General features: G+C 37.8%; 1 protein-coding gene across 3 annotated transcripts in view; it reads right to left on the bottom strand.

Moving 5' to 3' along the window:
- Positions 1-908: 908 nt before the first annotated feature.
- EDIL3 (EGF like repeats and discoidin domains 3) overlaps positions 909-26,167 on the bottom strand; it is a 235,942-nt gene continuing 210,683 nt past the window's right edge. For all 3 annotated transcript variants that reach the window (XM_051806767.1, XM_051806769.1, XM_051806768.1), the window contains 2 exons: positions 15,069-15,224; positions 909-4,786 (listed from right to left, as the gene is read on the bottom strand). In XM_051806767.1, coding sequence (XP_051662727.1) covers positions 4,637-4,786; positions 15,069-15,224 — 306 coding nt within the window. In that variant the 3' untranslated portion in view covers positions 909-4,636. The remainder of the gene's footprint in view (positions 4,787-15,068; positions 15,225-26,167) is intronic.

Below are 26,167 nucleotides of genomic sequence, written 5' to 3'. Positions count from 1 at the left end.
AGAAATTTATGGCTGAAGTGCTAATATTCATCCATCATTCTCCAAAAGTACTCCTTTTCTTTTTTGTGTATGCAGTGTTATTTTTTTATTTTTATTACTGTCAGAAGTAGGAAAAACTGCAGTTCTGTGACTCTTCTGTAGAAAGACAATATGTTGTTTTGAGTGTTGGCAGACACTGTCACCAGTGCATGGTTGTGAGGGGTTTTTGTCTCTAAAAGACCGTTTTTAGTGAAAGGGCACAAGTATGTCTATGTATGGGCTTATTCCAGGAGTCAACCACTGAAGCTCCATCTCCTTTAAGTAAAAAAAAAAAAAAAATTATTTAAATTTGGGCATGAATGCCTTTCCATGTACCACTTTAACTGCTAGGTTTCTTCAGAAATTGAAATGACATAGTTAACTAGCCCAGGAAATTTTGGGAAGCAGGCTGCACAGCAAAGAAAAGAGAAGAGAGGCAGAGGCATGAGCAAGAAACATCCCTATTTTGGCATCTCGTAGCAGGTTTGGGCTGCAGCTCTTCTTTGTCTTCTCAGAAATTAATTTGCCTATGCAGAAGTGGAGAAGAGAAGATAACCACTGATGAATACCCGGAAATTTGACTTACAGGAAATGAAATTGTCACTTTACATTTCTGGTGCTCATTCAGAGAGAGGTAAGACAGGGGGAAAAAAAGTATTTTTATGCTCATTGAAACCTTTGCTCTTTTATGTGGAAGACCAAAGGGAACCCACTGAAGTGAGCACAGCACCACCGTTGATTTTTTCAAGAAACAAACTTACCCACCGCCAAGGTCCCACTAATGAAAACAGGAAAATGCCACGTTGTATCTCTACTCTGCATTTGCAGCCAGTGATGCTAAGTTGTATCTCCTTCAAGGTACTGCAACATAAGTGCTTCAAAAAACGACCTCATTTTTCAAAAGTTTTATTGTTAAGTTTGAAGACTAGACAAGGTCGTACTGGTTTTACATCGCTCCACGTGATTTAAGTATATACAAAACCACTTGAATATCACACAGCTTGAAAGGTTTCAAAGGTCATTGTGTCCGAGATACTTCTGTACTTACTGACACATCAGAAGCCAGCACTGAATATTATAGTTCATATTTGTTGTATAGCAAAGATACACTCATCCTTAAGTCTTCAAAACTGAGACTTAATTTGTATGCAGCCATTCCAAAAGAGAAAGTCAACCCCAAAACCGGAGCCAGTTAATGTGATGAGCCTCTAACACAGATAAAACAGAGCTTTATTTCCCAGGCTATAAACGTAGCACATTACCCAGCTACATAAAGGTGAAGCCTACCTACAAATACTTAACTGGTTCGGGGTGAAATTTAATTAGGAAAACATTTTTAGTCTTGTTCAGTGTCATTGTTACAACTAATGCAGAAGTCAAGGATCACATCAGAGCATTTCTCCAGCCCCTCTTAAAGGGACATGCACTATCCTGCACCTCTGGTTTTGTGATGCTGGTTGCTTTCACTGGGAGAGAACAGTCATGTTAATTTATAACTTGTCCCCTATGGCGATGGTGTTCTGCTCACCTAGGACACAAAATAAAATTGAAGGGAAAAAGTTTTATTTTGGACCATAATCTAATTCTTATCTGTTGTGCTAAATCTCAAGTATTTCATGTAAACCACGAGTTATTTCAGACTTAGGCTGCTGGTACTGGGAGTAGATTTGGTACTATGGCTGCACAATGCCATTCCAAGAAAGCTTTTTGGTAGCTGAGGAATAATGTCACGTAGGTTGAAATTGTAAGGGGATCACATGTATGATTCTTTTGTAAATTATCACAGAGTGTTATCACAAGGTATGTAGGATGTGAAGACTGCTGGTAGGTGAGAGCTGGCACAGGACATCAGGATGAAAATATTCAACACTGAATTAATACAAAATAAAATTACTATGTTACATACCATGACAACTCTACATGCAGATGAAGGGATAACAATTAAATTACTAAACGAAGAAAGACTAATTCAAAACCAAAACTGAAGTCACAAAGGATAAAACAAACAAACAAACAAATCACTTAAGAACACAGAAAAAAATTTCAAAATAACAGTAACACAAGTCGTTAAATGAGGGAGCCTAATTTTCTGAAATGGCCTTCTGTTTTTTGGATACAGTCGACTAGAGAAATAGCTACATGCTATTCTTCATATCTGTAATTAAATTCAGGGTCAATTACTCTCCCATAATAGGAAAATGCCTTTGAATCTCTTTAAGAATGGTGTGTGCCTTTAAGAGATATATATTACTAATTTTTTTAATTATTATTTTTTCTTAGAGCTTAAAGTGCAAAAATGGGGCAGTAGGTAATTTGGGGATAAACTTGTCCTCCATTATTCAGATTTTTTTGCTGGTTAGAAGCACCACCATGATTGACTTTCTCTTTAAAATCGCTCATTATGCTTGAAGACCACTCCATATATACATCATTAAGGAATGCTGTTAACACAGTCACAAACAAGACAGTAACAGTCTAGTGGCTTTTGTTATGCAGCACAAAGTAAAAAATAAAGAACAAACTTAGCAGTGTTGCACAGGACCTCAACATTTCTTACACATACTTTTACCTTTACAGGACTCTTCTTTAGAAGTCTTTAAATGTCTAAGCCTTATAAAATAAATACTTGTATAAATACAGTTTAAGGATTAAGTCATTTTATAGAGGCAGGGTGTTCTGTTCGCTAAAATGTGACAGTTTAAATGACACTATCAGAAAACCGCCACCAATATATCCCCAATTCTTGTATGTAAAATTCCTGGCTGCTATTCTGGAGTCTTTCACAGTTCAATGGATAATATATATTTAGTCTGTGGTGGAGAATGTGTGATTAAATGCAGGTTTTTTTGAAATCCAAACCATTTTGTGTCCAAGGTAAACTTTGCACTTTGCAGACTGTGGGTCAGCTAGCTGTTGGCCTGGGAAGCAATGCCCAGGTTCATACTTCAGAATTTTGGTGAGAATGTAACAGTGACAGAAAGGATAAGTCCAGTGACATTTGCTAAAACATGCAGCTGCATCTCTCTCTCTCTCTTCCTCTCATTCTCTCTCTCCATATCAGCATGTTATGAAATTAAAAGGTTGGCAGTAATCACAAATGCTGTTATTTCAGGTAAGAAATAAAAAGGTCCCTGGCCCATTGTCTCAGGACTTTTTTTTTTTTTTAGACTTAGGTGATACTTTGACATAGTCACAGAACACTTTATTCTAAGGAAACTCGGATTGCTCTTCAAAGGTTGGCATTGTTACCTCCATCAAGAGGGGAAACTGAGTCATAAGGGAGAACACCCCTACTGCTGCTCCATTTTTTCTTCTAAAAGCTACTAAAATTTTAAAGTGGGGTTGCTATAACACTGCTAAAACAGCGTAGCATGTGCAAAGCATTTCTGTAGATGGGGCATGGTGAGGCATGGTAGAAACCAACCTCCTCGTGTGGCTCACTGGTGTGTGTCTGAAAGGACTTTTGTAGGAGTGGAGGGTGACAAGGGCCAAGGTTTTCTAAGCACTCCTACGACACCTCTCGCCTTCTGGGAGGAAGGCTGTGACCTTAAGAAGAGCACATGGAGAGCATTTTCCTGGAATTAAGGGAATCATTCCTCTTGTGTGTCTTTTAGCGCCTGGTTCCTTCACCACATTTTCCTCCTCACAGAAATTCGGGGGGATTCTGAAAAGCAGTAACTGGGCAGGCAGCTTTGTGTAGGGCTGTGTGGTCACCCCTGGGCAAGTAATGAAATGGGATTTCTGATGCACCATGTGCCTTTACCTATATGGGCACCAAAGATGAGACACCACAAGTAGCATGGTGTCTCATTTCTGCCTCCTTGAAAAAGCACATCTCAAGCAAAATTGAATAAACTTTGGCAAATTCATTAATTTCATAATACACTGAGAGCAGATTTGGTTACATATGCAAACAGGTGACCTCTGACAAGGAAAACAACATCAGCAGTGATACTAAACAGAAAAGATGGAGGTCATGTTCTATAGCATGCAAAATAGAGGAGGAAAATGGGGCTAATCAGGAAAACACTCTAAGTGTATGGACTCTGCTGTCCAGATGAAAGTGATGAAAGGTAGCTTGTAACACCACAGGTACTGCGCTCTACAGTACCAAGGAGTATCTTCCAAAATATATATCATAAGTACTGACAGTGTTTGATAGGCACAATTACTATAATGCAGTCATCCCCAAGTAAACTTATTGCTAAAAGCTGCAGTATCACTTTTTGCAAGTAAGATGACAGTATGATTTATGGAGAACTTGTCAGCCCAATGTTCCTAAAGCTGCAAATAAGAGTTGTCACACCATTTCTCTTCCCTTGTAAAAAGGATGCTGCTGTTTGGTTGGTTTTTTTCCCTTAATACATTTCAACTGGTGTGAACAACTCAAAGGAAAACTAGGAGGATAATTCCACAGCAGAAGGGATAAGACTAACAGATTTCAAGGACAAAATTGGATTGGATCACTTAAAGGGCAGGCTTAGACCTCCGTGCGAAAGACAGTTAGCGGCCTACCATAAAATGAGCGAGCACTTGGTTCATGGAACACCGACTCAGCATCCTACAGGCTTTGCACTGTTTCCTCCACAGAGGGACCCTCGGTGGCAGTGGGACCCTCTCAGTTCTCAGCTGTGCAGCCCAGCAGCTCTGACCGCAGTGTGATCCGGCCGTACCATGACCAAGGCAGGATCCGCACGTGCCGCGCATGGATCGGTGGGTCGATGACGTTCTTGCGGTGTGTGTCATTGTCAAAGTTCCCCTGGAACACCTGAAGGGAGGCAACAAGGAGATTTAGGAGTGCGTGGGCTGAGGAATAGCCCCTGATGCACCCATGGGCATTGCTCTGCAATCAACTTTTATCATCTGTGCATTGAACTTAAGTTTTAAATAGACAGAGACAAGGTTTAGATGGGATATTAGGAAGGAATTCTTCCCTGTGGGGATGGTGACGCCCTGGCACAGGTTGCCCAGAAGAGCTGTGGCTGCCCCAACCCTGAAAGTGTCTAAGGTCAGGTTGGACGGGGCTTGGAGCAACCTAGGCTAATGTAAGATGTCATTGCCCACAGCACAGGGTGGGACTGGATGAGTTTTAAGGTCCCTTCCAATCCAAGCCTGTGATTCTATGAAATGATGCTGCAAAGAGCACCCGCCTTTACTAAGACTTTGGGATTCCATGGCATGTAATGACACACTGTGGCAGATACAAGCTTTTGATTCACAGAATCTCAGAATATTCTGAGTTGGAAGGGACCCACAAGGATCATCAAGTCCAATCCTCAGCCCTGCACAGGACCATCCCAAAGAGTTACACCATGTGACCCAGAGTATCATCCAAACACTTCTTGAGCTCTGTCAGCCTTGATGCTGTGATCATTGCCCTGGGGAGCCTGTTCAGGCCCAACCACCCTCTGAGGGAAGAACTCTTTCCATGATATCCAACCTAACCCTCCCCTTACACAACTTCAGGTCATTCCCTTGGATCCTGTCACTGGTCTCCACAGAGAAGAGATCAATGCCTGCCCCTCCTTGATTCAAAGCTTAATCTACTGCCAACACTCAGGGCCTGGCCCAAAATTTACATAAAATTCATTAACATTTAAAAAATTAAATGTCTTTCTACTTGGCATTTGTATCATCTCAAATTAATCTCAGGAGATCATGTTATTGTTTCCAAGAAAATAACAATAATTAAAATTAAGAAGAAATTTATTGTATCACTTATGAATGGATGTAACTACACAAGGCCTTTGTAAAGTTGGTGATTATCAAGGATACTCTTCTCATGTCAAGCAAAAGTCAGCAGATGAATTAAGGGCATTTGGTTGTGATCAAATTAAAAAATCCTAGCATAGTACAGGGCATGCTATGATCTTATTTCCACTAGTATTGTTTAAGCAACACATGAGTTCCCAAACTTCTGTCTGTGTTAAATCAGTGCCAGATTTTTCCCCCTGACAGATACTATTTAAATTCAAAGGCCATAACACCAATTTTTGGCAAAATGATCAGATTATCCCCTTGGGTTATTTTCAGTTTTTATGGGAAGTGTTTATTCTCTTAAAATGTCAGCCAATTCACTTCTCATTGGTAAAAAGTGAGTCTGGTGGCTTTTTAACTTGAAACAAATGGCTGTTGTTTGCACCATGCAGAGAAGAATATATGGACCTCCTGGAGGTGTGCTTATATGACTGAATTAATGCAGAATTACAACTTTCCTAGAAGTTCTTGGGAAAATGTTACAGTTTGAGTTCAGAAGAGGCTGATCTACTATTTTAGTCCTTTTGTAACATGTTTACACAGCTTCTGATCTCTATGCTGCACGTCTTATTTGAATTTTGGAAGCCTCCCTCAGTGTTATAAATTTAGCACCCCAAATGAAACATGTGCCCTCCATTAGTGATGCTCTTTCACAAGTGATGAATTCCCCTTCTTGTCTGGCATCTCACCAACATGGAGATGGGAGCATTAAAATATGTAGCAGTTCAGATAAGATGGATAAAATTGCAGAGAGACTGACCACAGAAACACCAGTGTTGTGACTCTAAGGAGAAAAAATATCTATTTACCACAGAAAAAATTGTTTTCTGCCTGAGTACAGTGTTGATTGCATAAATCAGCTGGAGCCTGAGCTAACAGGGTTGCACCTGAAGTTGAGTTTCATCTGTAGCATACAATAAAAGGCAGTAAGCTCATTATTGAAATTACGGAGTGGCAACCCCCCAGCATCCCCAGCTAGGAAAGCTTGAAAATAGTTTTTTTTATATATATGTCACTTCTTGCACATGCATGTGATATATCTGTTGATATTTTTTACCAAGCTAGATGATAAGCAATGCATAAATACAGACAGTTCTTGCTGCAGAACTACTGGAAACTAATTTTATTCACTACTTCATTCCCCCTATGGAAGATGCATTTCAAAGATAGTATTTAAATGAAGGCTTAGGAAAAAAAAAAAAAAGTGGTTTACCAGGAGAACCTCTTTACAGCCCCAGTATTCATATCATAATATAGCTATGCAAAATGAATAAAATTATGTAATGCAAGCCCAGCAACAAATTCACCTGAAGAAGATAGGATTATATAATTTACTTACAGCAGGAAAACAAGAACTAAATTTTATTTTTAGCTTATACATAACTTCATTACCACTTGAATTCAAACTCATCTGTTTCAGAGGTTACTTTTATGCAAATATGAGATTCACTTTCCCTCAATATTCAAATCTGGTTTCAGGGAATAACTAAATGTGCTAGATCAGAGAACAGATTTCAGGGAAATAAATTTACCAGAAAGAGAGGGAAGCTTTGTCAGCATCGACCAATGTGATCAGCCGATATATAACATTCTAAGACAAACGTACTGGATTTTTTTGCTGAGGCCAAATGGCAAATTTTTCAAAGGAAAAAAAAATTTTTGTCACTTTTTATTTTGTTTCAGCCTCAATTCACTAATGGAGTGAAGGAACTTGGAAAGAGTAGGGAGGACTAAGGACAAAACATGACATCTGACATCAAAAAAAAGCTATTTGTGTAGCCAAAAGTAACTTTATATTGCTTTATGCCCAAACAGTCAATTCTAAATAAACCACCTAAGCAATTGAAAGCTCTTGAAGAGCTGGTACCTCTCAATGACCACTCCTCAAATTTGTTTCTGAGTAGTTTTTTCGGGATACACTACCTCTGAAGACTGTAATGATTTACCAACATTTGAGAAGCTGATGTTTGAATTACAACATATAGCTGTATGTAAAAATATGCTCACTGACAAAAAAAAAAAAAAAGAAAAAAAGAAGGTGACTGAATAAAGTACAGAATGTGAGTTATTAATGCGTAAGAGCATAAAAACAGCGAAAAATCTTCATTTTGAGCTCTGTGTTGGTGCAGATCTGCTCCTGCCTTATCTCAAATGGCAAATAAATAGAGAGAAGCATCAAGACAGCCACAAGCACTGAAGAATGTCCTTTTGCAAATTATTAAACAGATAAGTCCCTTCAGCCTGAAAGGAGATATTATAGATGTCTATAAAACCCTAAGTGGTGTGAGGAAAACAGACAGTAGGTAATATTGCACTGTCCTCTTGTAATGACAGTAGGGTCATCCTGGGCCACCCAAAGGTCACAGTTCCCCATTCAACACATAATTAAACAGTGGCACAACTCTCACAGCCTTTAACTACTGTTAAAGATCAGATAAACTGTGAGGGGCGAAGCCAGCAGGGGCTAGTAAGGACACAGATAAAAAAAAAAAAAAAAGCCAGAAGCTGGGAAAGTGCACCAGGGAAGCATAACAGCCCTACTATTTAAATTTTCTGGTATCTGCTACAGGATGCTCCTTCCTTTGGACAGAGCTTCAGCTTCCTCCCAGTCAGTGACTCTACACATTGCAAGGTACATTTTTTTGGTAAAAATGGACTAAAAATCTCCTGGTTTTTGACACTTCTGTTGTAGAATGTTACAGATTTTATACTGGCTATATCTATTTATGTCAGTCGCATATTTAAAAGGCGTAACTTGCTAAAACATTTACTCAGCAGCTGCAGCAATTTTACACATACAGACCCCACATCCATGTGTAGCTCCGCTGTAGTTTAGTCTCTTGCAGCTGTTATTAAAAGAAAAAACATAAAAAATGCATCTGTTGTGCTTTTAAATATGATAACTTAATTCATGATCATTTTATGCAAAAGAGAATGAAAACCTGGAAAATAGGTACTGATACTCTCTGCCAAAAAAAAAAAGGATTTCTGAATTATAAGCAATTCTTGTTTATACTTGTGTCCAACAAGAAATTTGAATGTCTTGACTTCAAACATTCACTGAGATTTTTCAACAGAACTGTTTTATGGCATCAGCAGTAAATCCAAATACTGACAGTGTAAGTTGATTAGAATTTAAAAAAGAAAACTATTCTATGTTTTAAGACAGAATAATTTAGGGAAAATATCTGAAGACTACCAGATTGAGAAAAGTGGAATTTATCACCACTGATGTTTGGTTTGCTCCAAACTTGTATTTAGGGCACATCCACAGGACCTGTTAATAGGTGGCTGTAGCGGGTGAAATAGTTTGTGGCTCTGTGCCAGTGGATGTTCACAGAGGATGAAAATTCAGAGAACCTGATTCTCCAAAGACAGCCTTTCTGGAGCTCATATCTCACAGAAACTTGTATTTACATGAAATGTCTTCATCACCCGTAGCGTTACTGGTTCCTGCTATTTATAATAATGGCTGAGTTGAGACTGAATAATGAGCTCTGAGATGGTAAAGTCACTATGTTGTCTGCTTTAGCTTAACCATATTTTTCACTCTGAGTAGAATATTTTAAACATCTCATGGAGCAGTTAATCCTGCCCATATTAGAAGAAGATTGTTTTATAAAGTGTCTACACCTGACTTTGGAGTTTACTTCAGTGCAGAACATCTCAGTGTTCATATAAATAAAGGGGACATTATTCATTTAAAATGTAAAAAGAATTTGCATGAAAAGCAATTTCTGACAGCCATATTCCTTTTACTTTAGCAACATTTTATATTTCATTACTATTCACCAAAGAAGACTTGCTTAAGCAAGGGAAGGAATCTGCAGATTTGAGGAGTCCAATTAGTTACTTTGAAATTTTTTGCTGCTGGTGGAGTGACCTTTTCACCACCTTTCCACAGGTGGACTACACAAAGCGAAAGAGGTGTTGATTCCTCACCAGAAACAGAGCTACTGTTTATAGGGATATTACATCCCTTGGAAGATGCTTTCCACAGTAAAAGACTGGTGAAGGATTTTTTAATAGACATATATAGATATATAAACACACACATGTAAGTGTGTGCATATGTATTTTGGAGTGCTTAAGAGAAGAAAAAAGTCATCCTTTCCCTCCGTTGTTATACATAAAGTGTATTTATATATGATACACATGATTATATATTACATGACCTTTATTATTTCTTGAGGTTCAGAATAGATACAAGTAGATAAAACCTTTAAACTTATGAAACATATTATCACATTCTTCCTATCTTTCCCATTTAATCTACGTACTGATGGTAATAAAATGGGAATTTAGTCCACTGTTCATAGTTTATAGGAGGTTCAAAGTCAAAAAGAGAAATATTTTGAAGATCAACGTGTCCCCCCCCCCCCCAGAAATTCAAGGTAGACTGTTTATATGAGCATTTTGTCTTCCCTCAGCTCTTGGTGTGGTATGAGGGAGACAGATACCTAGAATGAGTATAGCAAGGTTGTCATCTGTCAGAAATCATCTTATTACTGCTGAAAATTATAGAAGTCATTTGCAATTTAAATCAGTGCAGAAAAAAGTCACTTAGAATAGAAATTACAAGTATTACTGTAAATAATAGTATTAAATAGTAATAATAACAATATTGCTAAAACAAAAGCTCTTTACCTGTGCCAAGTATGTAGATTATATGTAGGAATGAAATCTACCAGTGTAAACCAGGTATTAAATAATTAAACAACATCAGAAAAACCATTAGCAAATCTAGCAGGAAAACTTTTTAATTTGACATGATCTAACTTTCCATTTGTAAGTAGGTTCCTGTCTTCTATTTCTCTGGCAATATAATGCACATACAAAAGCATATAACTTATAACTAATTCCATCACTCTGTACCCAAATCCAGTGGCCATTTGCATACTGGATATTGTCTACCTGTAGCTAATTGCACTGTTGATGGCTGATGATGACTGACAATGATGCAGACTGCCAGACTCCTTTAGGCTACTTTCAAATGTTCTCATCTTCCTGTAAAAAACAGCCTTTGAAATGCCATTTGACACTGCGGCTGGCCTTGAGTTACCTGCAGCAGGATGTGCAATTTATAAATCACATGTGGAATGTGAATTTAAAAAAAAAAGAGGTCAGATTTGGGTTGGATGTCCTTAGCTTTGGAAGCATAGTGAGCTACTGACCTCTAGTTGAGAAAAATAAGATAGCTATTAGCTCTGGTCCTGTTTCTAAAATATATTTTCTTCCTGTGTGACAGCCTGCAACATAGTTTATTTTACTTCTTCGAGGCAACAGGCAAAGCTTTCATATTTTTCCAGGCAACTCATTCAAACCATTTAAAATGAATGAGAAAGGCTTCATTTTCTAAAGTCATATATTTTTTTTATGCACCAGTAAAACTTTTGTCTGTACTCACAGAAATTCAGCACAGATGTGAAATGAAATGACTGGCCATTAAAACAGCAGAAGCCAAACAGGGGCTGGAGGGGACATTGTTCTTGGAGCAGCTTTTCCATTTGAAATGGTGCAAAGAAGAAAACTGAACACTGTATTTACTTCTCCTCTAAACCACTATTTTGTTACAGACTGATCAAAGACACAGGCTGCACACAGTGTGCAAGATACAATATTTTATGCATTTATACAAATATATATACAAGATACAATATATTGTATTTTACACAATATAATACGAGAGACCAATACTTGTTTTTCCTTTGTAAAATCACATCACAAATGATGAAGAGGGAAAAGGGAACAACCTCAGGAATTCAGTGAGGTCTCTTGATATGTAGGACTCATCCTATAAACTGAGGAATAGTGAGATGCTCAGCACCAGACAGGATTAAGTTCTCAGCTCTTACTTAAATGCATTAAAATCACAATATTCATCCACAAATCATTATTGCCAGCCTATGAATATCTCCCTAATTTCTGTGTCTGGGACTTTAAAAATAAGGTTTTTGGGTTGTTTGTTTGGTTTGTTTTTTTTTCCCATCCTGTCTTCCTTTTCCTGAAATGTTTTGGAACCACCTTTCTCCAAAATTTTTGGATGATTATACAAGGATGACAGGATGAGTATAGAATGAGTAAATCACCTGCAGAAGAAATAAGGAATCTGTACATTCTATCCGTCATAGAACAAATCAAGACGTTCAGTTAATAAATAGAAGCTAATGAGGGTGAAGTATGAATAATTTATGCTCGCTGTTTTTGATAGTTGTCAGTATCTACCTTTTACCTCCTTTCTGTATCTCCTGAATACAAATGAAACATTTCACAACAGTTTCACTTTGCTGCAAAAACTTGGTTTCTTCTACAGTGTTCCTGCATTTGGGAACAAATCTTGTGTCTCACCTTAAGATAAGGAAATTATTGTGGATCCTGTGTGAAGATGACACTGTCAGATAGGACCAGTGATGCTATTTCTCCCCAGATTCTCATGGGTGAGGTACAGCATTGCTGTGGTTTGGTGTCTGACTAGGAGGGTTTGCTGGGTTAAATGGACTCCTTTCCCCTGGCCAAGGAAATTTATGTACTCTCAGTAATGAAATGGACAATGGAAATTGATTTACTTGCTATGAGTACAGACGTGATCAAGCTTGTTCCCATTTCAAAAGGTGAGATCAAATTTCGGAGTGGTCTTGGCAAATTGGAGAAAGAACAATATTGCAATTTAATAATGATGAGTAGCAAGCCAAACCTTAGGAAGTCATAACCAATGTCACAGGTTATGGAGAATGATGGAACAGGCAGTAGTTCTGTGCTAAAGATTGCACCAAGTTTGTGAAAACACACTTCAGGAAAAGCTGCTCCAATCAGAATACAAAATAATGATCTGATGTTGAGAAAATAAACACTTTGAGGGAAGACTGAAAGAAAAAGGATTGATTTTTCCCCAAGAACAAACTAAGAAGAAATAGGTTAAAGTATTCCAGCCAAAACAAACTGGAAAAATTAAGATAAAATCAGTCTTTTCTGTCCTCTGAGGGCAGGGTTGCTGTGAGGGGGATAAGCCACTTTCCACCTTTAAGGATATTTAAATACTGGAGTTGTCTGTTTACATTGTAGAATTTTCATCAATATCTGTTTCTGTGAACATATTAAATAATAATCTGATGGAAAATAGTGCAGGATATGAGTCTTACATGAGGTCAAGGACAAATAATTGAATTAAGCCTTAGCTCTAGAATTGAACAGACTTATTTCCCAAATTCACTCACTTCTGTAATGTCTGCCATCAGACTTTTGACTTTTTCAGACTTTTGTGATATGGGAAAAATTAAAAATAGCAAAGATATTCTAGATTTGTGTTTCTGTATCAAAGACCTAGGTCTTGACTCTTACTAAATGATATTTCTTTCCTTTGTACAAATTTAGATTCAGGAATGCTAACTTCTACTTTCCAACAAAGTGTATTTGGTCTTATTCTGCTGTTAATTGCTCTTGATCTGTTAAAGAATCATGATAATGTGCATCTATTTTACTCTTAGGGATGTTAATTAATATAGGATGTGATATGTTTTAATGGGAGAATGATTGAGAGTTTTCCATTGTTCCTAACAGAATATGTGTATAGTAGTTAACAACACAGATGTTGACGAAAACAAAAGAATGTGGTTGCTTTGGGAAATGGTACAAACTAGTGTAGACTGGAACAGTGGTGTTAAGTCAGAGTGCATTTTCTTTTAGATTTGGATGCATGTTTTTCCTTTACAATAAAATGAGTGCAATCGTTCACTAACAAAAGTTTGGCTTGGAGAAGACCTTTCACAGTAGAACATTCCCTTCTCTTTTTAAATTACAGGGAGTTAAAATAGGATGCGAACAAAGCACTGAAGTGACTATTTGTCATTTATATTGAATGTATTTATGGAATTCCTATGAAAGGTGAGCTGTTTGTTTTCAATTTTTATCTGATAACCAATTATATCAGAGACATCAATAATCATCAGTGTCAGGACCTTCTAAACTGAAAGTCCTGGCTAAAACAACTGATTTGGTTTTCCATATTAAAACGCCTTAGAATTTCACAGGGAAAAATGTCAGTGTGAGTTAAAACCACAGTGACTTGACATTTGGCTCTTAAGAGGGACTTTACAGATCAGGCACCCATCATCTTTGGGTGATAATCTTACAAACATAACTTGACAATGCAGATAGGGACGTACTGCTATGTACATATTTAACCCAATAATTTAGGACATTTTCCCCCAATAAATATGTATATATTTGATCAATCATTTAAAATCAGAGAAATTTAGAAGGTGCAGTGGTCTAAACCCTTATCATTAGATCTCCTTGTACTCACACAACACATGTCAATACATACCAAAAGCTTTCTCACTACTTAAAAAAAATTAATTTAATTGACCAATGCGGTGGATATGATTTTGTTTTTCTGAAGAATCTTTACTTATATTAAAAAATACAAGTGTAAATGGGAACATTTATCAACCTGAATACCCAGATTTGAGAAGTTATCAGACATATCAGCCATCTGGTATTTCAATAAATGGACCTCCTGTTTCAGTAAGACATAACCCCACTAAGATAACTAATAAATAATTCACATTTTGTCAGCTTGCTTAACTTTCCCTTAAGCGATGCATACGCTGTAATATTTTTCTTAACACATGATATTGTGAATTGAGGTACTTGCAGTATGAAAGTGTTATGCAGTTTAAAGCAAAGGTATAATGAATAAGGAAAGTTAAATGTTTCCAGGTAAATCAATCAGCAAACCTATACTTTCCCTATGCTGCTCATTAAACATTGGCAAAGGAAGTTGTGAAACTTTTTAAAATGCTTTTATTCATTTAACAGTGTAATAAAAATAATATTTTCATTGGTTATTTGAAACCCATTAATTTCGAGAAAGAAAAAATCAGTCCAAAATGGTTACAGGTAATGAGGTACACTAAAGATGTGCTTCACAAAAAATACTGAAAATAGTGCATGGTTACTAAAATTTGCACTCAAACACTGTTTCTGAATATACAAATAAACTTCCATTTACACACCTTCCCCTTTGGAGTTAAATAAAGAAATAATTCCAATAAATGGAGAACTGCAAAGTTTTATGTCCCATATTTAATAGCATTAAGTCAGGTGCATTGCACTGATAGGTGTAATATTGCTGCACTGTGAATGTCATGGTGTTATATGATTCTTTTTTTATCCACCTTGACTTTTATCTGTGGGATCCCATGCAAATGGAACCCCATAAACCAGGCAGTGTGCAATAACCTACAGACTGTGGGGTCAACACAACCCAAATACCAATTTTCTCTGTGCTTTACCTTATCCTTCTTCTGCTTCTCATCTTGGTATATTTTCCAGTGCTCCCCATCATTGCTGTAGGCAAGCTTGTAGGACCCCACAAACTGGACATGACCGAAATCTTTAGCTCCCTGGGTAATGATCCCAGTGATTTTTGTAGGGACGAGCAGGTCGACCTGAATGGAACAGAAATAAACAAAATAGAGGAGAATGTCATTAGAATAGCTTCTGTTTGCAGTCTGACCTTACACCACACCAAAGCAAAATGGTGCAGCTTTCACCATGGCTCTCCCACAGAAAGTAATTTTCCTCCTCCAAGCTCTAAGTCAACCGATTTATTTTATTTTTCATTTTTTTGTACTTATTGTTTTTACTACCTAATGGCACAACAGAGCTAACCTCATGCCACTTTGTAGTGTGTTGAGTGTCATACACGGTCCCAACAAAACAGCGAGCACCACTGGGAATGATGTGTAACTAAAAAGTGTTCCCACGTGCTCCCAATAATCAGATTCCCCAAGTGCCTTTCAATTTCCTTTACAGACCCAGAGCCCATGCCTTACTAAGTTTTCTAAGATATCTACTATCATGCTTCTTTTCCTGCTGAAATTTCTTCTTTCCTTATGCTTTTCTTTCTTTTTTATCTCGAGACCTCAAACTTTCTCATTCCTTGATTTTCAATTTTTTTTTTGAGTTCTTTATTTTGTAATCTTAGCACAAGACTTTTAAAAATGCAAGGCAGGAATCCTAAACTCTAATAAAATCTTAGCTTCCAAGTACCTTTCGTGTGGGTCAGCCAATCTGTAATCAGTTTTTTTGAGCCAGAACCAAAACCGGATATAACAGATTTGGGTCAGATGCCTTGAATTAAAATGATCAAGGAAAAGAATACAATAACAGAAGTAAATTGACCTATTAATGTATTTTCAGAGGAAGAATGAAGAGCTGAATTCCCTATCAACACTGACATTTTCTTGAAATGTGAGAGTATAACTTAGGTTTCCTTCTGTGTCCCCTAGAAATGTGGCAAGCCAATAAAAAAAAAGAAAAAAAAAGGTAGATTTATTTCAAACAATAAATGGTTGTGAAGCAGCTGGTATTTTTAATACTGTCCATTAAATCTGGCAAGAGAGACTAACAGTAAAAATATTACAGAAAAATGAGAGGAGGGCTAAATTCCTTGAGAAGAAGATTAATATGTTTATACAGAAAAAAAATACTAAAAAGAGAATGTGAAGAAATTAAAAATCTCTGACTGATCCAAATGCTGAAGATCCAGTGTTGGATTTTTTGGAAGCAGCCTGATCTGGTGGAAGGTGTCCCCGTCCATGACAGGGGGTGGAATGGGATGAGCTTTAAGGTCCCTCCAATCCAAACCATTCTGTGATTCTATGATGCTATAAAGAAGAAAACACAGAAAAGTGTAGGAGTGCATTTATAAGAACAGAAGAGGAAAAAATGACTCTTTGGAGCAATCAGACAGAGATCCCAACATTTGACCAAAGAGTAGAAAATAATGAGTAGTAAATCCTTTTAAGAAAAGAAGTAACTTAAAAATATTGGATACTGAGATACCACAACCTTAACCAGAAAATGTCAGTGTCCATAGATGTCTCAAGAATTTTGGTTTTACCAGAATGAACTAATTTACTGCCCTCTGGTAGGAGCACTGTTGCTCAGGAGAGCACCCTAGGATACGAGGAAAGTATCTTTGGGAGGCAAAACTCTTTTTGTGTTCTCTCTGTTCAATGGAGAGAGAGAGAGAAGAACTCTCTCAGAGCAGTAGTCAGTTTTGGATGCTTTCATGGATGGCCTGATAGGACTTCTTTCTTTCTATAAGGAGTGCAGCAGGGCTTGGTTCTGCAGCCTAAATATGTCTCTGGGAAATGAACACTGCTAATTAGTATAAGTCTTTCATAAATTAATAAACATCAGGTTTCCAGAACCTTCCTTCCAAATATTTTGGAGTTTGAATGAATAGTCTGTTTTTCAAAAAAAACCCCAACCCCAGCCTGATCTGGTAAGAAATCACTAATTGGTCAACACTTTCAGGTAGCTTTTGAACTAAACCTTTGAGAGTCAACTTCAGGTTATCTTTATAAATAATTTAGACATTAGCATTTTACAAGTGTAACCTCCTTTTAGCAGAGAATGCTTCTTGTACTAAAAGTCAATGTCTCTTCTGTTAACTTGAAAAAATGCCTCCACAAAACCAGTTGTTTATTTTTAAAATGCTGAAAGTAAGCTGGAAGGATTTCACAAATATTTAACATGGCCATGACACTTGGAGTATTTCTCATTGAAATTCAGAACAGGGAGAAAAAAAAATTCTCATTAAGATTCAGGGGATTCCAAAGGTAAAATCACAATAAATCTCTATTATCACATGATCTAGTGTTAATAAAAATGTCCTACTAATGATTGTTTTGTGCTTATAGGACATATCCATTGGCCTTGTACTCTTGTTCAGGAAAATGATGTGGGAAGCTGGAAGGTAATTTAGCATATGCTCAGTGTTTTTCAAAAAGACTTATATAGGACTATGTAGAATATATGTGTGTGTGTATTATATTAAAAAAAATGTGAAAGAAAAAAGTAGTATGAAAAGATAGACTCTGTTCCAGGTCTTGACAATACAGACAATACCTGTTACTTGAGATGGAGGAACAGAATAAGGGATATAGCACCACCTTCTCCTTCTCATATTTTAGCACCCTTATTTACTAATTTATTCATAAGATGATGTGAAGCTTTCAAGCCACAAAGATAATTATTAACCCAGTATTAAATAAATACAGTTTTTGCTCTGTTGCTTTATTACCTTCTACAAATGGTTAACATTCTTTTTTTTCATTCTGTTCATTGAAACTACTTTAGAACAGAAAGGTGAGAAGAATTTACACCATTTGTAGGCAAAACATCTGCATTAAAGTAGCTTAAATGAAAGTCATAACTTCCCATCAGGACACAGAGCACATTTATTCAGTTAGTGCAGATTGCAAGTAACAGACAATCAAACAAATTACTGGGGAGAGAAGTTGAATTAACACACAACCACTATGTATTCTTCAGAGTTGAATGTGATTAGGATTAGAATGTGACTCTGGGTTTTTCAATGCAGCAGAATTTAGAATAAGGTAGAGGCAATTAGTCTGCAACTGATAGGATCATTACCTCCTTACAAGAAGAACCATGGTTTACAGTTAATGTACGTTTCTACAAGGAGCTGATCAAAATGCAGTTTAACATCTTGTGTCTGAAAGAACCCTCTCAGGCTATAACTATTCCCTTTTCCCACCTTGTTTCAGATATTACAGATGATTCTGTGTGATTTGGAGGAGAATTAATTTAAAGAATGTACAAAGATAAATCCACCTGACTGTGAAACATTTTTAACGAACCACTGCCTGGATGTGCAGCATGAACCCCATGTCTGTGCAGTTAGATGTGTAGTGATGAGTACTTGTACTGGAAATAGGTCTTCTGGATCAGGAGAAACAACCCTTCTGTTGCCCAGAGAAGCTGTGTTTGTCCTATCCCTGGCCTGGAAGTGTCCAAGGTCAGATTGGCCAGGGCTTGGAGCAGCCTGGGATAGTGGAAATTGTCCCTGTTCATGGCAGTGGGCGGGACTGGATGGACTTTTTAAGGTCCCTTTCCACCCAAAATGTCTTGCAATTCCATGATTATGAAAACAGTCACATGCAAGCCTTGCCTAGTCCAGAGCTAATCAACCATAACTCTCAGAACTCGAAGTACAAACAGTAACTTAACACTGCCAAGTCCACCACTAAACCATGTCCCTAAGCACCACAGCTACACAGCTTTTAAATCCCTCCAGGATGGTGAACTCTTGTTCCAGCACTTTACCACCCTTTCAGTGAAGAATTTTTCCCTGATCCAACATGACCCTCCCCTGGCACAGCTTGAGGTTGTTTCCTCTGGTCCTGTCCCCTGTTCCTTGGGAGCAGAGCCTGCTCGCCCCTGCCCCAGCACCCCCCCCAATGCCACCCTCCCATCAGGGAGTTGTGGAGAGTGAGAAGATCCCCCTTGAGACTCCTCTTCTCCAGACTGAGACCCCCCAGCTCCCTCAGCTGCTCGTCATCAGACTTGCAGTCTAGGAGAGCACATGAATAATAAGCCCTGTGTGGACAGGACCCAGGAGAAGAAATGAGCATCTTTCATGAGGTCATGTGTGGAAGGTGAAGAACCAGACAGCTCACACAGTCTCTCCTGGAAACAGAGCCATCCTGCAATTCTGGCTTAGGAGAAGACAAGCCTCAAGAAGGCAAAAATGGCAGAAGTTTCCATGACCTCACATATTAATGGGGGGTTTAGATAAGGTCATAGAATTCCAGAAGGCTGGGTTGGAAGGGAACTTAAAACTCATCCCTTTCCAACTCCCTGCCATGGGCAGGGACACCTTCCACTAGACCAGGTTGCTCCAAGCCTGGTCCAACCTGGCCTTGGACACTTACAAGGCAGCAACAACAGAAGAAAGGACCCCAAGTATACAGAGAGCACCAGACCTATTTCACAGTGAAGATAATGGTGAAATGGCTCACTTGACCTTCAGCTGTTCATCTCTTCATTTTAGGATTATTTAAAATGCTCATTTTACTCCTCTCCTTATACAGATAATTATGTTGCTGCTTCCAGTACAGCTAATTCTATGCTCAGCTTCTCTTGTTATTTTAGAGGTGCCATTTTTTTCAACAGGTTTTCTTTTATTTTACCTTTCTGATTTTGTAGACTGTTTTTTTTTTTTTTTAAATCACTTGTCAGATAACATTGATGAATTCTGGGTAGCTGTACTGTACTTGGCCAATAGAAAAGCACCAGGATCAAAAATAAAAAACTTGGTCCAACACAAAGTGGGAAAACTATTGGTTGCTTAAGGCTCTTACCCTTAAGAAATTGAATATCTCACCCTTAAGAAATTGAAAAAAAAGAAGATTGGCCTAGTCTCCAGCAGCTAATTCACCAAGGTCCAGATCACCAACATCACATATGCTGGTCTTGCAATGAGGTCTGAGATATTTTGGGATGCTGAAGATAATGGCAGGGAGTCATGGATGGGAACCTGAATCCCACCAAGAGAGTCCAATGTACTTAACAGGTAAACAACCTGTGCTGAGCAGGTTATTCACTGTCTATTTAAGACCTCATGATTCCCTTGATTTTTCGAAGGGCAAACTGGCGCACTCAGAGAGTTGCCACCTGCACCCAAGCCTAAGAAAAGGAGGGGCAGGATTGCAGTGTCTGCATCATAAAGGCCAGAAAGGCAACTCTCCTTATCTTATTGCATCAGATGGAAGTACTTTACATTCTCCTCCATGCCCAGACTCTGGAGATACAGGAAAATCAGTGATGGCACAGTAAGGCTTCCTGCAGATGTGCAACATATATGTTTCTAACAATGTTTCAGCAGCATTTCCTGTTTGCAAACTGTGGAGCTCAGCATTTCAGGCTGTGTTCCAAATGCTCATATTAAAAACAAAACCATCAAAGGCAAAGCCAACCCAAACAATTGTATGGCTAATTTCATCTAAAAACTTTGAAGGAAAAAAAACCCCAAGCAACTATATGCTCCTTGTAGAGAAATCTAATTTTCATCACAACTTCTTACATAGGAAGGTTTTTTTAGTATAGTCACCTAAATATACACTACTAGGGTAAATATTTATTAATACACCCTGAAAAAATTACAAGAAGAAATTAAGTTTGAGACAAAAGGAATTATTCTAGAAGAAGTCATAATAATTTGATTGAAAGAAGCATTTTGTTCAATATTCTGCTATACAGGATTTTAATGCTTTCTGGGTAAAATAAATTAAAAAAAAGTACGATTTATTTGCATTTAATTGGGTCTGTATTAGTTAACATATGTTTAAAATTAAACTTTTCATGAACCCAGGTAGACGTGGGTTGTTTTCAGACAAAATAAGACTGGAGTGTCATTCTTTTTATTCTTTAAAAATGTGGTATGTGTTTTCCTGGCTTTTTTTTTTCATTTAAGATTAGACCTTCAGCATGATTTTAACACTGTGTCTCTATATTCTTAATGTCTCTAGTCCTTTAGGGTAAGATAATAAATACTGCTCCTATTTTCTTATTACTCTTAATTGTTTTTCCCTCTGAATGACTTTATGGCTGCAGTAACTGCACTAAAGAAATAGGTTAAAAGAATACCATGTGCCATCAGCTGTCTGCAATTCAATTTAAAAGTGATAAATTGGAGAGTGAACCCTGTTTGAAATCTTCATGGACCATAAAAAGTATCTCTTAGGCCAACATGCTGAAAATTTTGGAATGAAACACACAACCAAGCTGACAAGTCACTCGATTTCCGCAAGCAACTTCTTGAGTAGCAGCTACTTCTTAAAGAGTACAGATTGTGTGAATCCTTCATTAGTTTATTTATAACTTAGTTATCTCTGTTATATAGATATTACAAGAAAAGGAGGGAAAAACTTCAGTTGAATTGCTATAGGATTTTTTCATCATTTTAGTAAAAATTCAGTCAAATCAGATGTATATGATAACCATGTGGCCATTTTTAGAGCAGTATTTGCTTCTTTCAGAGCAAGTTTTCATTACTACATTTTACTAAGCCCTGAAAAATCATATTTCATTGATATTTCAATGAAAAAAAAAGGCAAAAAGAAAATTTTAGCCTTAAGGTCTGGATTTTCAAAAATGCCTAGGGGAATTGTCATCCATTTCCTATGTGAACTCACGGCGCTGAGATTCTGAGGTTGTGTCAGCAGCCTGGTAAATCCTGCCTGCAGCTCACATAAGATAATACTGTTTTCATACCCATCCTACAAACCAGAGTAACTCCTGTGGGTCTTGGTAACTCTCACAACTTATCAGGGAGTACCAATATTCCCAAGGGAAATGGTAGTACCAGGCTTGTTCAGGTCTGAAGTAAAAGAAAATTCAGAATTTTGAAATTACAACATCACTGATGATTAAATCTACAACCTTCCCTCCTGACACTGAATATTTCACATCTATGCACAGAAGTATTTTCACTGTAAATATGATTAGAGGATTTTTGTAGAGATGTCATAGTTGACTGCACCACTAATAAAACAGCATCAATCTCTCTGTCTGCTACGAAATATTCAAAGCTTATCAGTCCTTGAGGATGCTAGAGGATTTAAACTTTTAATTTTTAAAATTTAAAAAATTAAATTACCAGTGATTAAGCAGGTCTAGACATCTGGTGGAGCTAAAAGAAGCCTTTGAGCTGCATTAGTACACTCCAATACTTGACAAAATCTGGAACAATGGTCTGTGTTAGATCAATCAATTTTCTTATGGAAAAGTCAAGGACAGAACAATACTTAGCCATTAAAATAAAGCAGAGAGAAAAAAATATGAATAGATCATGAGTAGTTCCTGACACAACATGCTGATGGTGTTCTGCTGCTTTTCTGTCAAATACTATTACCAGCAGTGCAGTGCAATTCACTAATCCCAGTACCTAGTTATGAATAGAAATAGATAAGGTAATAGGAAAAAAAATTAATTTACATTCAGTTCTCTACGTAACAGTAAAAAAACAAAAGAAAAAATTGCAAAAAATTGCCCTCGAAATAAAAAAATTGCATAAAAATGGATGACAGTAAGAAGTAGCTTTCAGGAGTGTAATTTCTTGAAGACCTGATTTAGAGTAGTTCTTGCTGTGCTGACAATAATAGTGAGAAGTTTTGATCAAATGTGTTGGTTATGAGTAAAAATAAACCAGAAAAGAACAATTAAAACAGTAAAAAAAATTAGCTATTTACTTTTTTTGCTTTTCTCTCCCCTAATATATGAGTAAGAAATATGCTGAGATGCTAGATGGGCATGCTCTACTCTCTTCAGACATAGAGAAGAGCAAGATAATTCTGTTACCTCTCCTTATTTTACTAAAATATATCTCAAGTGGATGAGGAAATTTATCAGTAAGATTGACTGTGTGCCAGTTCTGTGGGCTCAGTCCCAGTGCAGATTCCTTAATTTTCTGCTAAGGACCCCTGCAGGGAACCTTGAATGCTGGAGTGGGTAAAAGAGTAGGAAAATACTGGCTAAAATAGAGAGAAGAAAATTTGGAATATAAGCAGGGAAAATGGGGTTTATTTAACAGTAAATTTCAGAATGACATTTAATAGCCAGAAATGTGAAGAGTGAGTTAACATTTTATAACAATGCTTCAAAAAACAGCCAGGAGAAATATAGGTATCTCTGGTTTCATTTGTCTTGAGGTTTTGGTAGATTATGGGTTTTAAGCTGAAATCAAAGGCTGGTGATGCAATGTCTGGGAAAACAAAAATCCATCCCTACAAATGAAATACTGGAACTTCTGCTCGGTCTTCAGTAGGGAGGATAATGTGACACTTTTTATTGGAGGGCTGATAGATATCTTTGTAAAAATGTTGGGATCATAAATGGGCTCACCTACACATGAGCAGCTCATTTTGGTTTATAAAATGAAAAATAATGGCAATATGGAAGTTCATTATTTACCTGGTTGTTTTTTTTTTCCTCAGGCAATTAATCATGTTGCAAATATTTTCTGGAGCAAATAAAAATGTCCCAATAATCTATGAGTATCTGGGCTGTAGATCAACAAATAAACTGGAGACAGGCTCGCACACAAGATACTATAAAGCAACTCATAATTAATATAACTACTGAACTGTTGAAATACTAACTAAAACCTGCCTGTAAGCAAAGTTAAATCTGCCTAGAAGATAAGAGGGGTTAAGGCTGAAAGTTCCTCCTTGGCTGTAAAAGCTCAGACTGCATAACTCTTACTTTCACAGGAAATGCAGCCAAGACAGCGTCATTCAGCCATTCTTTTTAGGAATGACTTTGCCCATCTCTCAGCAGGGATTATTATACATAACCTGTGTGGTCGGGGGAAACAGTTTTTCCCCCTGAAGTTATAAAATGGTAAATCCCCAGGGGGTGGTGACCCTTGAAGATTTTTAGCCAACGAGCGCTTCTGCAAAATATAAACATATCACACTTAGACGGGAGAAGAAAGTAGTTGTAGTTTTGTTGAGAGAGGTGGTCATGTTCTGAGGCCATGAGAAGAAAGGGTAGGAGCCCCCCTGGGGGGCTATGGCCCCCCCCAGCCCCGTCTGGGGGGCTGCAGGGACTTGGAACAGTGTAAAACTGGGCTAAGTACCTGTAGCTAGAAAGCTAAAGAAGTTTTCTCCACTGTAAGAAGCAGCAGGAGCAGCGTCCAGAGAGCGGTGGCAGAGAGACAGAAGAGATAAGGAGCAGTAAACAGCATCCAGTCAAGGAAGACACAGAGTTGGTCAAGAGAGAAAGAGAGCCAGCAGCAGAGAGAGCGAGCAAGATTAAGCTCTACAGAGAGAGACAGAGTTCTGGGGTAAGAACTGAATCAAAAACCCCCAAACTCCTTTTGTGACCTTTCCTAAGTAGAGAGGATGGACTCCTACTGAATGGAAGTCCTAAAACCACAGCAGCACTGCAGAAAAGAGCTGAAAAGCTCAGAGAAGGAATGTGGAGGGGGTGACCTTGGCCCCCCCGCTGCCTGAGACAGAGCACAGAGCTCTGCAAAGGGGCTTGAATCCCCTGAAGATACAGACCGTCACGAAGACCCCTGAGCTTCGTTGATATGACCGTGGTGAGACGACCTTGTCCGGGTGAATGTAGCCCATGGAAGAAGACCCTTGCTTGAAGACAAGTGGCTGAGGGGCTTGGATACCCCCTCGTGAGTACTGGCAGAGATCCAGCTACAGCTGCTGCATAGAAGAGAGAGACAGAGAACCTGCTGCCTTAGAGCCATTGTTGCTCTGAGAGTGGAAAGGATCTTTCCATCTTCGCTCCTGGACTTTTATTTGGAGGGGAGAAGAGATTTGATCCATTGTAAATACTTTTATGTCATGGTAGAGATAGTTAAGGTTGTATATAATGTATTGTAGTATTTATTTTGTACAGTCATTGTAATATATAATCCCTTTCCCCCATTTTGAGTCTCGTGTGGTGTCTGGAAAAACCATCTCACACTGGGTTGAGATGTGGGAGGGGGTTTGGACTAGGGAATTGGATTTTGGGGCTCTCAAACCATGACAACTTGTTTCATACAGCTATGCTGCTGTAGCTATAAGCCAAAAATGTCAACATTGTGATACTAGACTTTGGAAACAACAGGAAACTGCTAAGTTTAATTTTTTTTTTTCATTGCGTGTTCCCCTCTGAAATGTTAGGACAAGCTTTTAATTCCAGTGATACACTGTTAATAACCAGCAGAAATGCACAAAATCAGTGCACTACAGTGTAGAAATTGGTTTTGGTTTTTTTTAGCTAGAGAAGTATTTTTCCAGGCTTACAGAAGAAATCAGGTTTCTTTTCCCTTTTAGGCTAAATGGCTTGGCACTTCTGAGGTGATAATCTCATAATGTACTTGCTTGAATACAATTAAAAGGTCTATTAATCTTCATTCTGCAGGACATAAGAAAGATTATCTGTTATTAGTCAAAAGGACACCCTGGAGCCCCTATTACTGAGCTTCGCAAACAGACCTCTGGTCAAAACAAGACTGGGCTACTGGCAGGAGAGATCCAACCCTGGAACTCAGTTCCGCCTTTGATCTGACACAGATATATTTCCCTGGCTTTCAAAACACCCTGTAAGGGCTTATCTGCTGTTCACCAACTGCGGAGCCTGTGGAGAGCACAAGGCATGACTGATTTATGGGATTAATGCTCTGCTAAAACTGTTGGCCAGGCCTGGAGTTAAATGGTAAAATATTTTCCTGTTCCCTAGAGTTAAAAAGAAAATAAACAAGTCACTATATACTGTCATAAATAAATAAATAAATAAATAAATAAATAAATCCACATAAGAAAAACAAAAACCAAGCAACTAAACAAGCAAAACCACCAACTCCCTCCAAAACAAAACAAACAAGCAAGCAAGTAAGCAAGCAAAAAAAAAAAATCAGCTAAAAAAACCCAACCCAAACGAAACAATAAAACCTCAATATCCTGAGAGATGAAAGATGAAGAAGTTTTTTTTCAAAGAGTTGATCAACACGTTGACCATTAGGTCTGACTGGCCCAGGTGCACTTTCTGTTCCAGGTAATGAAAAAAAGAA

The sequence above is a fragment of the Manacus candei genome, unplaced genomic scaffold (genome assembly GCF_025592945.1).
Source record: "Manacus candei isolate 608988 ecotype Guabito, Panama unplaced genomic scaffold, ASM2559294v1 h1tg000068l, whole genome shotgun sequence".
Classification (NCBI taxonomy): Eukaryota; Metazoa; Chordata; class Aves; order Passeriformes; family Pipridae; genus Manacus; species Manacus candei.
The sequence above is the reverse complement of the archived record's forward strand: the minus strand, read 5'-3'. Positions and strand labels throughout refer to the sequence as shown.